Source organism: Pelodiscus sinensis, chromosome 2, assembly GCF_052426305.1.
Source record: "Pelodiscus sinensis isolate ZL-2025 chromosome 2, ASM5242630v1, whole genome shotgun sequence".
In the NCBI taxonomy this organism is placed as follows: domain Eukaryota; kingdom Metazoa; phylum Chordata; order Testudines; family Trionychidae; genus Pelodiscus; species Pelodiscus sinensis.
The window spans coordinates 211,942,748-211,959,483 of NC_143053.1; the positions used below are offsets into that span (position 1 = coordinate 211,942,748).

The following is a 16,736-nucleotide window of genomic DNA, read 5'->3' on the forward strand; positions in this document are numbered from 1 at the left end:
ACCTAAAATAACTCTCGGGGTCTTTTTTTTTCTTCTCTCAACAACTTTGGTCTCCCTCCCCCCCCCCCCCCCCCCCCCACTCAACAGAATTTTTTCCCCGGTGTTTTTTGTTGGGTTTTTTTTGGGGGGGGGGGGGGGGGTATTTTTGGTTAAACCATCTGGCAATCCTCATGGTGGTTCCTTGGTTAAGGAAATTGAATGCCATCCCAAAGAACTGGATTTTGTTCCATTTCTGCATGGCAATCCTATGCGATATTGGGCATGTCACCTAAGTGAAAATTTCAGGAGGTGATCTCTCACTGTATTTTCCTCATTTTCTGGGTGCCAATTTGAGACACCTGTAACCAGATTTGCAGAAGTTTTGAGTGCTCAAAACTGCAACTGAAGTTGAGTGAACATAAGAAGTGCTATAAAAATGCAAAGTACTCTGGAAAATTAGAACTCTGTTTCATTTTGGGCACACAAAATCAGTAGGCACTTCTGACAATTTTGGCCGTAATTTTTCTGTGCCTTAAATCACCAGTGGTAAAAAAAGGGATGTAAACACCATCCCCTCTGGGTGCGCTGGGGATAAATACATTAGTGTTTATGAAGTGTGAGGATGTTATGACAAGAGCACCCTAGAAATGCCCAGGAGGAAATCAGTAATTTTGTATGCAGTGCAGAATTTGGATGGTGTCCATTAATTAAGGCCTAAGGCATTGCGTTGAATAAGGAGGATATACTGAATATTGAAATATATTAAATAACTAAATACACATTAACTGAACTAGGCAAGAATCTGGAGGGGGGAGGAAAGAAAAAATGCTCATTTAGTTAATGACAGTAGCATCATTCATACACACAAGGGTGAGGAGAGACAAATAAAAGTTCCATGGGCAACCTTAATGGCATTTCCTAAATGTTGAGTCATGGATTTTGCAGCTATAAAATGACTCTAATATTGTTTAAAACAAAAATCACGGTGTTAAAAAAATCGAAAAGACACAACACTAACTTATACTCCATAGATTTAGAACTGCAGCTTCTAAAATGCTGTTAATGGTTATGTGACAGATATCATGCCAACCTGCAGGGGGCATATAGAGGAAGATACAATCCCTCATTCCTTAAAGACCCTGATTGGTGGTGTATTTTATGCTGCTCTTTTTAAAGAGGTTTTTGCATCCTCTCTTCATTTGGGTCCTAGAGAGAGATCCAAAATAGAACTTGTCTTTTTAAATTCCTTTATTTGCAGGTCACATTGCACTGCTTCCTATGTTCCTTGCTCCATTTTTATGGTAGCCCGTTAGAATTCCTTTTGCTGGAGCCTCAGAATCAATTTCCTCTTCCAGGGAAAGAAGCCTGTAAAAGGCAGGGTCTATAGTTGCTCCCCTGTATGCAGAGGACCATAGAAGTAGACCAACTAACTGGCTAAAATCTTATACTGTACCCATGGAGTTCTCCAAGATCTGCTTCCTTCTCAGCAGATCATGAGGGTGAAAATAGGCTATTGAGATCTCTATGCTTCCCTCCTTAAATAAAATAAATAATAAGAGCATGCCATCCAATCACTTACCTTTAAAGAGCCTGCCACCTCTATAGTGAAATAACCATGATAATAGTTCAGGATGTTTCATGGAGCAGTGTAAGCAGAACCAAGAAGTGTGCTCACTGGAGAAAGGACAGAAGGATTGAAAAGACAGACCTGTCTGAGCAAGGGCTAAGAATAATTTAACTTCTTTTTAGCTACTCTCAGCATAGCAGTCCAACTCCTGAACGTTTATATGAATTGAATCATGAGTTTTGTCTAGTGCTAACTTTTGTGTATTTTTATATAATGCTAAATAGCCCTCTTCACTAATACAAACAAACTTCAAAATCCATAGGTTGTGAACAAAATCAGTGGAATCAATATTTTGCCTCTTCTACTTCAGCACCAATTAAATGACTGATAAGTAATTCCTTATTGCTAACAGCAACAGAATATATTTCTGAGCATAGGGAGGTGAAGTAGAATTAATTTTGTATACATTACGTATCTCTACTTTTAATACACAGGAATATGTTAATCCTTCCATTGTTATTTTGTGAGGTTTGTAAAAAAATCTCTTTACAGAGATAAAACATGAAATGTATGAAAGGGAATTTGAAGTGAAACTCTAAATGTCAGAGTAGTAGAGACAAGCCATTCTTTTTATGATTTCACTGTGTGGTGTATGTCTGGCAGATCTAGGCTAATTGCCTTTTACTACTCAATTTTTGTGCCACCCATCATTGAAAATAGGTTTGAACAATTGTATGTTGGATGAGAATGAGAACAAGCAGGCCAGCACTAATGTTGTATCTGTGCTGAAGTCAGAGAATTATTCACATCTGCTGACTGTCTGTGGTTATGAAATAAACAGTTATGATCACCACTTAATCATAATTATACTGAAGTTACATCTCTTCTGAGCCAAGAATTTCAAGCTAGTAAATGTTACAAACTGAATGTAATGTTGAGCTTAGCACAAGATTGTATATAAACTTGACATGAGGAGCAAATTTATTTTTCCCTCTAAACAAAATCCACAAAGATGTTGACACAACATGGCATGCATCCATGATGCTAAGATTTTCATACTGCCAGGCCTGTACAAAAGTCGAAAAAAAGCATAATCATCTTCAACAAGGACTTAAAAATATACAGTGTCTGAACTCAAAATATGCTCAATGGCATCTTCACTTCCAATATTATATTACCATTTTAACAACACAAATAGATATCATTGCTTCATAATGTAACATAAAGCTCCTTCTTTGCTCCTTCCTTAAGATAAATAAAACAAGGTACAGGAGGAGGGGTTGCTAGAAGAGGTGAGTTTTAAGGAGGAATTTGAAGGAGGGAAGACACAAGAAGGTACCTAGCCAAGAAGAAGGAAATCTGTCTGAGGTGTTCGTACAGCATTGTACAAGGCAAAAGTTAAGTGAGTGAAAAGATTGGGAGGGCTGTTAGGGAAGGAGAGAGCTGACAGAGAAAATGAGAGGAAATGCGGTGAAAGTTGTGGGAGGTGTTTGTAAGTAAAGATGAGGCACCTGTCTTAATTAGGAAAAGATAGTAAGATGGTGGAGATGTTGAGTAGGAAGGGAATGTGATTGAAGTTGTGCTAGAGGAAGATGGCTTTGGTGTCTGGCAGCCAGGAGGGAAGAGTGAGAGGCTGTATGGCTAGAAGACAGTGGTTACAGTAATTAATGGAGGAGAGAATTCAGGAATGGACAGAATTTTAGTAGTGGAAACAGTAGAGAAAGGGCAAAGTTTGGAGATATTAGTGTCATTGTCCAGTATATTGAGTGCTGGAGGCAGCCAGGAAAATTCACCATGTTTTTCCTCCATATAGCTGGTGCTAGACACAATTCAGAAATGAGATGTGGGGTTGCTATCCCAATTTTAGGGATGGAACATAGAGTTCATATACTGCTCAGCAGAGAGCCTGCCTTAGGCAGCTGGAAGGGAGCCTGTAACACCAAGCTAATATCATTTGTGGCAATCCAGACCACATTCTACTTTTCATGTTGTTGTCTTTGGAGAGAGTGCAAAAATACTATAAAAGGTATTTGAGGCTGCAGAAAATGACTTCTAGTGAGAGATGTATACAGCTCAATCTGGTTAGCTTATCAAAAAGATTGAGAAGTCACTCGTTTATAGTGTAGAACTACCTTCACAGAACTCAACATCATTCCGGTTAATGGGGTCTCACCACTCACCCACCGCCAGCACCACACCATCATGGTCTTCTGCATCAGAGTCAGAATTTAATATAGACTCTTACCGCTCAAGAAGATCTTGGAGTGGCAGGTCCAGTTCTTGACACCACCATCAGCTCCACTTGGTGCAGTGGCCACCCCCATGGCCTTTCTGCATCCCTCGGGCCTATCATCAAGCCCAAGGCTCGACTCAGGGTTACAAAAAGCATCCAGCTTCAGTAGCCTCAGCACTGGAGGCTTCTTGAGCCACCCGGCACCAGAATCGATACTGGCTCTCTAGGCACTGTCGGTCTCCTGAAAAGCTTCAGGGGACCAGTCCCTTTTCCACACTTCATTGGTGGTGCTTTATGCTGTGGTGTAGACTTTTGTATAGATTACTGTGGTGGGACACATGCTGGTGTCTTTCCCATTCCCTGCACTAGCAACCATTACGGCACTGAATGATGGGTGTCAGGTTCAGTCTTTGACTGTGACGGCATCAGTAGCGTTTCTGGCACCAGCTTTGCGACCGGTTACGATGTTACCAGGCATACTGGTTTTGGAGGCATCAACATGGGCAGAGGTACCAGCATTGGTGGTTTCTTCAGTGCCACACTCCACTACTGTGATAGTTATGTTGGCACCGCTACCCTTTCTGACGTTCGAAGGACATTAACCACCACAGCCGAGGGTAGTGATTTCACTCCTTCACCCATCCTCTCCTTGTCTTTTTCAACAGTTGAAGAGGTGCAGGGCTCCTCTGCAGCACCAGCATTAAAGGACAGTAGGGCACTGCAACAATTACTTTGCAGAGTTGCACAAAACCTGGGAATCTAGGCTGAGGAGTTCATTGAGCATGATGACCCAATGGTAGAATGACAGATGCTAGAGTTGGAAGGGATATCAAGAGATCAAATGCAGTCCCCTGCCCTCACGGCAGGACCAAGAATCCTCTATACCAGGCCTGGGCAATAATTTCTGATTCAGAAATTTTTGAAGTGGCCCCAGGCTGCTGGAAGGGGTGGGGCCTAAGGTGGAAGAGGCGGACACTCCCGTGCTTCCCCACTTACAGACCCTGATTGACTTGACGTGTCCAGCTGCTTGCAGGGTAGGAGGAGGCTTCATGTGTCCCCCCCCCCCCCCACTCCCAAGCAGTGATTGGCCTGGCAGTGGGGGAGAGCGCATGAAGTTTCCTCTTCCCCTCCCCCTATCCCGCAGAATCACCTTTGATAATCTGCAAATCCTCCTAAATGAAGGAAAGTCCATTTTGTTCCCAGTCCAGAGGATAGAATTTATAGGGGCAATCTTAGTTTCAACACAAGCCAGGGCATTCCTGCTGGATCACAGATTCCAATCTCTGGTCAAGCTCATTCAAAGCCTGGTGAACTTTCCCTCTACCATGGTGAGGACTTGTCTGAAACTTCTGGAGCATGGGATGTCCCTCACCCAAGTGGTGTAGTATGCTAGGCTCCTGCTCCATTCTCTACAAATGTGACTGGCCTACGTCTATCAGCCCACATGAGACAGCTTATACACAATAGTCACCATCCCGGTCAAGATGCTACACTCTCTCAAATGGTGGATGGACCCTATCAGCACATGCTCTGGGGTTCCCTTTCAACACTTCCAGCCATCCTAATATTGGTGACGGACACATCAGATGTGGGCTGGGGTGCACAACTAGAGGATCTCAGGACCCAGGGTCTCTGGACTGGAGCAGACTTATGTCTGCATATCAAAATGAGGGAGCTCAAAGCAGTGCACCGTGCAGGCCAGACCTTTTGAGAACACATGAGGGACACTGTATCTTGGTGAGGACAGATAATACAACAAAAACGTTCTATGTCAACCAACAGCAGGTGCACGCTCCTCTTTCCTGTGCAAGGAATCCCTGCTACTGCAGGTGTCCTGTGTTCCCGAAATTCAGAACGAGCTGGCAGATCACACCAGCAGGTCCTTCCGCCGAAATACTCTTCCAGAAGTGATGTACTCCCCAAATAGATTTGTTTGCCACCTGCCACAACAGCAGATGTCTTCTGTTTTGCTCATTCCAGAATCACAGCCCAGGCTCTTGTGACAACACGTTTCTCCTCCTTTGGGAAGGCTGTCTCCTATATGCCTTTCCGCCAATTCCATTGCTACACAAAGTGCTCCTCAAGAGCAAAATGGACAGGACACGAATCATCCTAATAGTGCTAGCATGGCCTTGTTATCACTGATACATCTCCCTCTTGAACACGTCAGTGGAAGCCTCCCTCGTGCTTCCTCTTTACCAGGACCTTCTGATGCAAGACTATGGTCACCTCTGGCACCTGAACTTAGAATCCTTCTATCTCAAGGCAGAGAAGCTCCATGGTTAAACTCCAGAGAGCTCCATTGCATAGACTGGGATCGTCAGGTCACCATGTGTAGTAGGAAACCCTCCATAAGAGCCACCTATATGGATAAGAGGAAAAAGTTCTCTATTAGGGCCTGACAATTAGGTTATTCTCTGACATCAACACCAATCCCTATGATATTGGACTACCTAAGGTCTATCCACCTTGTCTGTAAGGATCCACTTGGCTGACATATGGCTTTTCACTCAGGGATTCAAGGGCATACAATGTTTTCAGACCCCATAGTGGTCAGGTTTTTAAAAGGGTTAGATAGATTATATCCCCATGTTTGTCAATCAGTCCATTCATGGGACATTAACATAGTCCTGTCAAAACTCTCAGGTGCTCCTTTTGAGTTGCTAGCCATGTGCTCCTTTTTTTTACCTCTTATATAAGTTAATATTCCTGGCAGCTATTACCTCAGTGAGAAGAGTATCAGAACTTAGGGCCCTGACTTTGGAACCCCCCATAGACAGTATTCTTTACACACAAGGTGCAGTTGAGACCTCACCCTGCTTTTCTTCCAAAGGTTGTGGTCCAATTCCACATGAATCAGGACATATTCCTTCAAGCATTTCATCCAAACCATATTCTGGGTCTAAAGAGCAGAGATTACATACTCTGGATGTACATAGGGCTCTGGCTTTTTATCTTGAAAGGACAAGACCATTTAGAACATGGGTTCCCAAACTGGGGGGCGTGCCCCCCTCAGGGAGCATGAGGGTTTTTCAAAAATCAAAAAGAGGGGTGTGATGCCAAAAAGTTTGGGAACCACTGATTTAGAAATGGGCCCAGTTATTCATAGTTGTTGCTGATGGGAAGAAAGGCCAGCTGGTATCCTCTTAAGAATTTCCTCCTGGATAGTCTCCTGCATATGTGAATGCCATCTCCTGGTGCAAATTCCGCCATCTTTAATTACTGCAGCAGTGTGGTCTTCTAGCCACACCTTCACAGCTCACTATGTTATTACTCAGCAGGCAAGAGAGGATGATGGCGATCCTGTATTTCAGAAGTCTGTTACTAATAAAATCTTTGATCTTTTAGTAAAGAGTTTATTAAAATAGACATGTGTACAAATAAAGTCTATAACAACTTCTGTTTCACTTTTCATGGTATCCTAAAACTACAATACTGCTTTAAAAGATGAATAAGAAATGTTGTCACTTAAAAATATTGTGTTTTTTAAAATTTAATCCAGCACAAATACACTAATGTTTCTCTACTAGTTGTTCTACTTTGCTATCCAACTGGTTAGGGTTTTTAAGGACAGTCTTAATAACGGATTTCAAGTTCAGAATTTTCACCCTGTCTTAAAAGCATTTCAGGTTTGTGCTGTTCTATTTTGGCGAATGACATAATTATAAAAATACATGTTTTAGATTGAGTGACGTACTCTTACACAGAGGTTGTGTTCCTTTATTAATTGCTTCCTAACAAGTCAGGGCTCTTCATTTTAGTTTTTATTTATTATGTATATAGTGCCATAGGAAAACATGTCAGGTACTAGTAAGGTATGATAAGTTTTCAAATGAAAAAGTAATTTAAAAGCCTCTTGTTCTCTAGCACCTTATGTACCGTAGAAGAGAGAGAGAGATTGATGGAACAAAACCGATAAACTTTCTTTCTTTTGTTCTCGGTAATGTCATGGTCCTTAGCATAATGCAGTTTCTATCTTTCATGTGCTGTGCACTAGTTCAGGACTACTCATTCCCATGTCAGGACATAGCGTCAACATGAAATTCAATCCACACATCCATTCTTGGCATGGTGCAAACACACTTTCTTATGTTTTTGGCTTCTCTATTACCATTCAGATAGATGTTATTACCTTGCCTGTGAAAACTACATGCAATTTGCATAAAAGCTGGAGTATTAAGTAGATTTAGAGCCCAAGTCCTGCCTGCGTTGCAGATGGGGTGAGCTATACAATAGTAATTTTTATTAGATACCTTATATATTATCAAAAACCTATTAGCTTCCATAATGCAGCCACACTGCTGTAATTTGAAGTTCTTCAGGATTTATATTATAGAGAGGTAGTTATTAATTAGGCCATGTCAAGGATGTTTCCAGTTTGATATTGGCCCAATATTTCAAATGCTTACGCATGTACTTAAATTACTAATACTTGGGATAGAACCATACGTTAGCAATATTTGCTGCCCAGGAAGAAAAGAAGTTCAACCTGGTCGAGGCCTTCAGTAACTTCCATAATCTAAATATTAAATAGCAGTAATAGCTAGCATCATTGGTGAAATCCAATGGGTACAGTCACATATTAAAATTAAAACAGTGAATTACTGTCACAGGTGATCGTTTTAATGCTTGAATTATAATTACATTTTTATGCCTCTCATTTTGATAACAAAGGTAGATGGAAAAATCTTATTCTTGAATAAATAATGCCATTTGTGCAAAGGAAACTACAAGACTGTATTTAACCTCATATCAGCAGAAATGCAATGAGATAGTGGAAACATCTAAAATTAGAGCTAGTGCAAACGACAAAGTTCAGAACATGTAGTTGTTAGGGGTGTGGTGTGGGAATTAAAACAATAGCATAATTTTTTACTTTTTTTTTTTTAAGTGGCTCAGTCATGGTATGTAAATATAGTTAGATATATATCAGCATCATGGGAATTTCATTTATGAACAACACAATCGGCCATTAAAGATTCTTGATTTAAAAAAAAAAAAAAAAGTTAAGTGAAATCCAGCTCTCAGGCCCCAAGGGAGAGAAATGTTCCCCATTCATTTGTTCTTGAGCTGTTAAGATTTCAGTTCTAGTTGTCTGTCAGGAAAATGTGATTGTTCCATTTTCCAATGTCTCATCTGGTTCTCAAGGAAATCAAACTGAAATGCTGTTGCTGCTATGATGATTCTAATTAAAGACAGTGTAGTACTTCTTTACATTCTGTTCATTCCATTATAGATTGTGACACATTATTTCTCAGTTTTCTATAATTTGTATGACACCCTTGCTTTATGTGGTAGGGAGTTTTATTGCTGCTTTAATATAAATTAAAATGCTACTACTCCTGTGAGAACTTGGACTGAATAGGGAAATATTCTAATCTAGTTCAAATTCAAATAAAACATTGAATATGTATGACAGATGATAACGTAAATATAAAGTAGTGCATTCCAAACCTGTCTTTTTATAGGTTTCAGTTCAAGACTTTAGTCTGTTAAAAGTAGTACTTACATTCACTGTTATAATACCTGCATGCTGGGAATAAAAATTTATTTATTTTTTTGTTCAGTGCTTGGTACCTTAGTAACTAAAAGACAAGAAAGTCAGAAGCCTTATAACAGGGGTTTGGTGACCATGCAGGATTTGCTTTTGTAGCAACCAATTCTAATCTGTGCTTTGAAACTAAGCAACTACTGAGCACCACATGTTCTGTTGTTGTCTCTTTCACTGGAAAATGTTCAAGGCATACTTGAATTAGTGTAATTCATTTACATTATCAGAATCTTTTGATGCCTAGCAGAAATAAAAAAACAATCTCACAATGGACCTAATCTTCAGTACATTCATGTGCTTTCAAGATATGAGTAAAGTTAAATGTGTGTACAAGTTTGCAGGATCAGGGCCACAATGAGATGCTGTCGTTAAAGACATGGTGTATGGAGTAATCACAGGGGAGAGAGAAGATTAGTGTGTATCACATGAGCCCTGTATTTGAGAAGAGAACACACAGTTCTGTCAGTGCTTACTAGATTATGAGTTGATAAGAAGATTATGATTACTAAGTGTTAGTTTTATTATTAATTCCTAAAGCTACAAATATTCTTAAAAGATTTTCAGTGTAATATGGATTGTAAATGCATGTGTAAATATACTAAAATAGGCAAAGACTCAAGTTGATGTACTAAGATACATTCTCTCCTGAATATCCTGTGCTGCTGTTGCAAAAAAAGAAGTCCTATTGCTGACCATACCTTGGGTAACTCAAAATACTAAATGAAATCAACAAATTAATCATTCTCAGTGGTGTCTTGTCTTCCTTGTTTGGCAGGAAAAGCGTATGGCATTTGGTAACACAGCGGTACACTAACTATTTTAATAATCAGTATTGACACACAAAACATATGGTCTTGAATTACATATTCGGTCAAATGGATCAAGTATTAGTCATCTCTTTCTGTTTTCTCTTTTGGAAGCTAAAAGATTTATAATAATAGATTCAGTTAGGCTATAGTTTGACATGTACTATGTTATATAGAATCTTCAGAAGATATATTCTGATAGAGGATCCCAGGTTACAGAGAACATTCAATAATTTAATCACAACCACTAAAGGGAAAACAGTACATTTTCTATTGAAGTTTTCTAACCATTCAGGTGGAAAGTATTGTTTTTAATACAGGCAGTCCCCGGGTTACATGGATCCGACTTGCATCGGATCCCTACCATATATTCCGGCGTACAAGACGACCTCTGAAGTTAAAAAAACATCCCCCAAAAATCGGGGGTCGTCTTGTACGCTGGATGCCCCGCCGCCGGAGCCCCTCCGCGGCTTTGAAAGCCTCGGGGGAAGCCGGCGGGGGGGCATCCCAGGCGCGCATGGGCTGCTCCCCCGCCAGAGCCCCTCCGCGGCTTTGAAAGCCTCGGGGGAAGCCGGCGGCGGGGCATCCCAGGCGCACATGGGCTGCCCCCCCGCCAGAGCCCCTCCGCGGCTTTGAAAGCCTCGGGGGAAGCCGGCGGGGGGGGCATCCCAGGCGGGCATGGGCTGCCCCCCCGCCGGAGCCCCTCCGCGGCTTTGAAAGCCTCGGGGGAAGCCGGCGGCGGGGCATCCCAGGCGCGCATGGGCTGCCCGCCCGCCGGAGCCCCTCCGCGGCTTTGAAAGCCTCGGGGGAAGCCGGCGGCGGGGCATCCCAGGCTTTCAAAGCCGCGGAGGGGCTCCGGCGGGCGGGCAGCCCATGCGCGCCTGGGATGCCCCGCCGCCGGCTTCCCCCGAGGCTTTCAAAGCCGCGGAGGGGCTCTGGCGGGGGGGCAGCCCATGCGCGCCTGGGATGCCCCCCCGCCGGCTTCCCCCGAGGCTTTCAAAGCCGCGGAGGGGCTCCGGCGGGCGGGCAGCCCATGCGCGCCTGGGATGCCCCGCCGCCGGCTTCCCCCGAGGCTTTCAAAGCCGCGGAGGGGCTCCGGCGGGGGGGGGGGGGGAGCTCAGGCGCTCCTGGCGCTCCTGGCGGCTTTGCTCCCGGTGCCTCTGGACTGCTGGGGACCATCTCCAGCAGACCACGGACACCGGGAGCAAAGGAGGCGGAGGGGCGCTGGGGTATAAGATGAAACCCTATCTTTTAATTAGAAAGATAGGGGGTCGTCTTATACGCCCAGTCGCCCTATACGCCGGAAAATACGGTACTTACAAACGGGGTGAGGCAACCCCACACTAGCTGCTTCCCCCCAGCAGACCAGGGAGACGCGGAGCGGCTTTTCTCAGCAGACACCTCAGCTTGAGAATAAAGGACTGAGGGAAGTGAGGTGTGGGAGAATAAAACTGAGCTCTGGAGAAATGTTTGGCTAGAGTTTCCCCTACAATATGTACCAGTTCCGACTTACATACAAATTCAACTTAAGAACAAACCTACAGTCCCTATCTTGTACGTAACCCAGGGACTGCCTGTAAATTGGAAACCTCATATACATCCTAATTCTAGTCTTATATAAAGCCCTTGTTCAGATTTACAATTCTTGAAATTAATAATTATGCATGCTGTCAGCAGGATTTATCCCTGTGGTCTGGCTTGTGTGTGACACATTATTAAGAAATGAGTATTCTTTGCTCACTTGGGCTACCACCTTGTAAGATCATAGTGGCATGCATTGTTTTGTTAAACACAAGCACTATAGCATATGGTTTAAAGAGCAGATTCTGGTCTGCACCACTGTAAATCCAAAGCAAGTCCATACTCGTGTAACCCCACTGACATCAGTGGACCAGTCTTGGATATACAATAGTGTAACTGAAATAAGAATTTGGTCCTAGTTTCCTAAGTATATTTCCCAGAACCCTAGAATTTTTCCCATTCAAGTATCTTTGCATAGTATTGTCTGGCAGCAAAAGCTACAACTAATCCATGTTTAGACTTCCATTACAAAAGCCATCTTTCATGTACTTAGAATTTTCCCCCAAAATTCTTCTTTTAAGGTTGAATTTTTAAGGGCTTGGTCTCAGTTGCTCTGTGCATAGGGAGGGGAAAGTGAATTTTGAGCAAAATGTAGTAATTTGTATTAAGTTCTGTGATGATAGTGGGAAACTTGGTCGTGTCATAGGGATGTTTAGATTCATAGATTAATCAATGAATCAAATAGTTGATGGCATTTCCATAGACTATTTTATTTGTGGATAAGGGCACTTCTGCTTTGAAATGTAGCAAGAGCCTGCCCTGCTGTTGCTACATTTCAAAGGTGGAAGTGCTGTGTGGCTTGGAGTCCCCTGCTGGACCCAGGCTCTATGGGGCACTTCCACTTTGAAATATACAAGAGCCCCAGCGGGGACTCTTGTATGTTTCAAAGGTAGAATGCTGCTGCTGCGTCCTTGCTCCTTCCCACGGAGCTGGAGCTGGGAGGAACTGGCTTTTAAGCCAACTCCCCCCAGCACTTCCACTTCTCTTCTCCCCTCCGCTTTCTGATAGAGGCAGCAAGGTGGGGGAAGCGACTAATCAACTAGTGTGTTGACCATCCGATAAGCTTTTGCTTATCGGATAGTCAACTAGTCGATTAGTCGCTTACATCCCTAGTTATAGGTAAGATTTTTTTTTTTAATGACACATTTGCATGCACAGTTTTCAGTGGCCATTGGCCAAGCCTTAACATTGGCCTTTTGAAGTAGCTAATCTTCACTGTTAAACTTCCAGACTAGTCTTCAATAAAATTATATTAATTGGAACAAGCAGTATGAAGTTTATTCTAAGTACAGTGCTATAGTACTATTTGTGGCAATATGGAATTAGTTAATACATAATGTCAATATAATTGTGTGATTTTTTTTAAACTTTTTTGTTTGTTTGTTTGTTTGTTTGTTTGTTTGCCTGCCGTTTCACTATGGAGTTCTTTTGTTGGGTAAACTTTTTCATTTGTAATTATGGTGGTGTAAGGGGGAAATCAATAGGAGGTAGGTGTTTGTGATACTTCTCCTTTTCCTTAAACAAAAATCCAAGGAATTACATGTCAGGATTTCCATTGATATAATATTAAGGCAGTCTTGCAGAATTGTCATTAAAATGAAACTCCCTGATTGGGGGCTTAGGGAGGCAAAGTCTGAGTGTTCACTTGCACCAAGTCATATCACCACTCACTCAAATTTGGCCCCACTCTTCCCCTATCAGACAGAGAAGTAGCAAGGCCAAATTTGAGTCATGATTTGGCCCTGTGTGCCTGCTCTCCTGCTCCAAAATATTCTGCACCATAAGCACCAGCTTCCCCCAGTTCCTGGAAAGGTGTGAGGTGGGGACAGTGGGAGCCCTCAGGAAAATACAAGATTTGATCCAGGTTTTTAGCACTTCCTGGAGGGAGCAAAGTTGCAGGAGGATGGCTTTGGGGTTCCTAAACTGCCTATCCTGCTGCCATGGGGATGGATTGCACCCTTAGCAAGTTTGCAGATGACACTAAACTAGGGGGAGAGGTAGATACACTGGAGGGTAGGGATAGGGTGCAGAGTGATCTAGATAAATTGGAGGATTGGGCCAAAAGAAATCTGATGAGGTTTAACAAGGACAAGTGCAGAGTCCTGCACTTGGAACGGAAGAATCCCAAGCATTGTTAGAGGCTGGGGACCAACTAGCTAAGTAGCAGTTCAGCAAAAAAGGAGCTGGGGATTACAGTAGATGAGAAGCTGGATCTGTGTCAACAGTGTGCCCTTGTAGCCAAGAAGGCTAATGGCATATTAGGGTGCATTAGGAGGAGCATTGACAGCAGATTTAGAGAAGTGATTATGCCCTTTATTCGTCATTGGTGAGGCCACATCTGGAGTATTGTGTCCAGTTCTGGGCTCCCCACTATAGAAAGGATCTGGATGCACTGGAGAGGGTCCAGCGGAGGGCAACCAAAATGATTAGGGGGTTGGAGCACATGACTTACGAGAAGAGGCTGAGGGATTTGGGTTTATTTAGTCCGCAGAGGAGAAGAGTGAGGGGGGATTTGATAGCAGCCTTCAGCTTCCTGAAGGGAGATTCCAAAGGGGAAGGAGAGAGGCTGTTCTCAGTAGTGACGGATGGCAGAACATGGAGTAATGGTCTCAAGTTGCAGTGAGGGAGATCTAGGTTGGATATTAGGAGAAACTATTTCCCTAGGAGGGTGGTGCAGCACTGGAATGAGTTACTTAGGGAGGTGGTGGGAATGTCCATCCCTAGAAGTTTTTAAGTCCTGGCTTGACGAAGCCCTGACTGGGATGGTTTAGTTGGGGTTCATAGAATCAGAGGGCTGGAAGAGACTTTAGGAGGTCATCCAGTCCAGCCACCTGCCCAAAGCAGGACCAACCCCAACTAAATCATACCAGCGTTGGTCCTGCTTTGGGCAAGGGGCTGGGCTCGATGACTTCTTGCGGTATCTTCCAGCCCTGGGATTCTCTGATTCTATGATATGGTGCTCTTCAGCCTGGTCACATTTCTGGGCAAGAGCTCAGGGCTAGGTATGAAGTTTGGAGTTGCATGCAGGGCAATGTAGGGGAAAGAGCTGGGGCCAGGGATAGCTTGGTGCTGTGTGCAGGACAACATAGATCTCAGGGCTGGTGTGGGATAGCAGTGCGGGACTTCAGAGCTGGCTGCAGGGCAGATACAGTAGAGGTCTATGTGTAGAGCAATTGGGGGGAGTAAGAGTGAGAGGGAGAGAGAACTTGGGGTGTGGTGAAAGACAGAGGAGGGAGACAGCTGGGCTCCTCCTAAAGGGAAGATTCTGGTTGCGCCCTAACCCTTTTCACAAAACATCCACACTGGCATTTTAACCTGTTGGCTGCTGCCGAGACGCAATGTTTTCGTGGTCTTGAAAACAAACAATTATTAGGCAAAATTGTTTGCTGATTGTGGAGAGTGGGGTGTGGGTATCCAAAGGTTAATGTGACCAGAAAACAGTCCTGTGAAATTCTATATGCCTTTTACCTAGGGTAAGAGGGTGTTTTCATTAAAAATTAAATAGGTAGGTGGGTTGTTTTTATGAAGAAAGTTTTGATAAGAGAACTTTTGTAATTGAATTAAACTGTTGCAAATTAACTTCTACCATAGTCAAATGTGAACAGCAGCCATATGATGACCATACATGGTTTCATTCACATTGATCATAAAGTGCTTTATGACTGTGCGTGTGAGAGAGAGAGATTCAGACTTATATAACTATATATATTTAAGTGCTGGACACACAATAAATACTTTGGTTATAATACATGATAAGGTGACTTCAGTTCCAAATAAGTTTTAAATGTGTATTCCTACAGATTGTTGTAAACATAAGGACACTGTGCATTGAACACATTGTAAATAATATATATTTAACATGCATTTTGTGTTGTGTGTGCCAATATTAAAACATTACTTTTTCAGTAAATTAATAGTTACTTACAGTAACTAAAAAAGACAAGAGAAAAGACCATATGTGATCTTGAACCAAGCTGCTTAATTCTCATTTCACTGGACATTTGTTGTTATACTCGCTAGCACGCTGGATCCCTTATATATGTTTTTGACTAATTCTGTTATGTTTACCTAAATTTCTGAAAGGATTATATAAATTTGCTGAACTGTTTTCCAGTTATTTTTTTATAAGCTGCTAGGCTAGGTAGATGGAAGCAGGGCTAGTATAAATCATTAAAAAACAGCTGCTCCAAGCCCCTGCCCACTTCCTGTTTGCGATTGAATGACTCTTTTTGTATTTGAAGGTTCAAGCGCAAGTACGTCATGCAAAACTAAATTTTGACAAATTGAAGACTGATGTGTGTCAGAAAGTGGATCTTCTTGGAGCGAGTAGATGTAACCTCCTGTCTCATGTTTTAACAACATACCAGGTATTCAAAGAAAACTTTGACCTTAAAGCAAAGATTCCCAGTAAGCTGTAAAGCATGTGTTTCATATCACAGTAATGTGACAATATGCTAATAAATAGAATATCTGAATCATTGGATGAAAACTTTCACTAAATGTTTTCTTTACAGACAACTCTCCTTCATTTTTGGGAAAAAACCTCACACACCATGGCAGCTATCCATGAAAGTTTCAAAGGTTATCAGCCATATGAATTCACTATGTTAAAGGTAAGAAACATACATGTATATTTTTATATATCCATTGATCAGCTAGGTGATTCATTTATTACCAAATCTGAGAAAACCAGTACTCATTTTTTGGTTGCGTGTTTATATCTATGGGATTTGTCGTGTGTTGCCATGCAGTGGGTGTCATGTGCAGTTTATCAAGTATCAAACATTTCCTTTTGTCAAATACAAACAGCATTTTAGCACTTCTATAAGTTTTAAGCAAATGCTCAAATGTCTTAAATAGTGATGTGCTCAGGTGCTGAATCAGGACAAAAAAGAATAGTAGGCAAGCAGGACAAACTCTAGGTTTTACATTGACGTTTACAATCCCACCAATTTTATGGGATTGCCATCATTTTACTTTTTGCTCTTGTTTTCATAAAAAGCTCTAAAAGTACCTTCC

At 42.3% G+C, this 16,736-nt stretch overlaps 1 protein-coding gene across 7 annotated transcripts in view; it reads left to right on the plus strand.

Moving 5' to 3' along the window:
* ICA1 (islet cell autoantigen 1) overlaps positions 1-16,736 on the plus strand; it is a 125,953-nt gene that overhangs the window by 60,888 nt on the left and 48,329 nt on the right. For all 7 annotated transcript variants that reach the window (XM_075922317.2, XM_006114513.5, XM_075922319.2 and 4 more), the window contains 2 exons: positions 15,959-16,084; positions 16,232-16,330. In XM_075922317.2, coding sequence (XP_075778432.2) covers positions 15,959-16,084; positions 16,232-16,330 — 225 coding nt within the window. The remainder of the gene's footprint in view (positions 1-15,958; positions 16,085-16,231; positions 16,331-16,736) is intronic.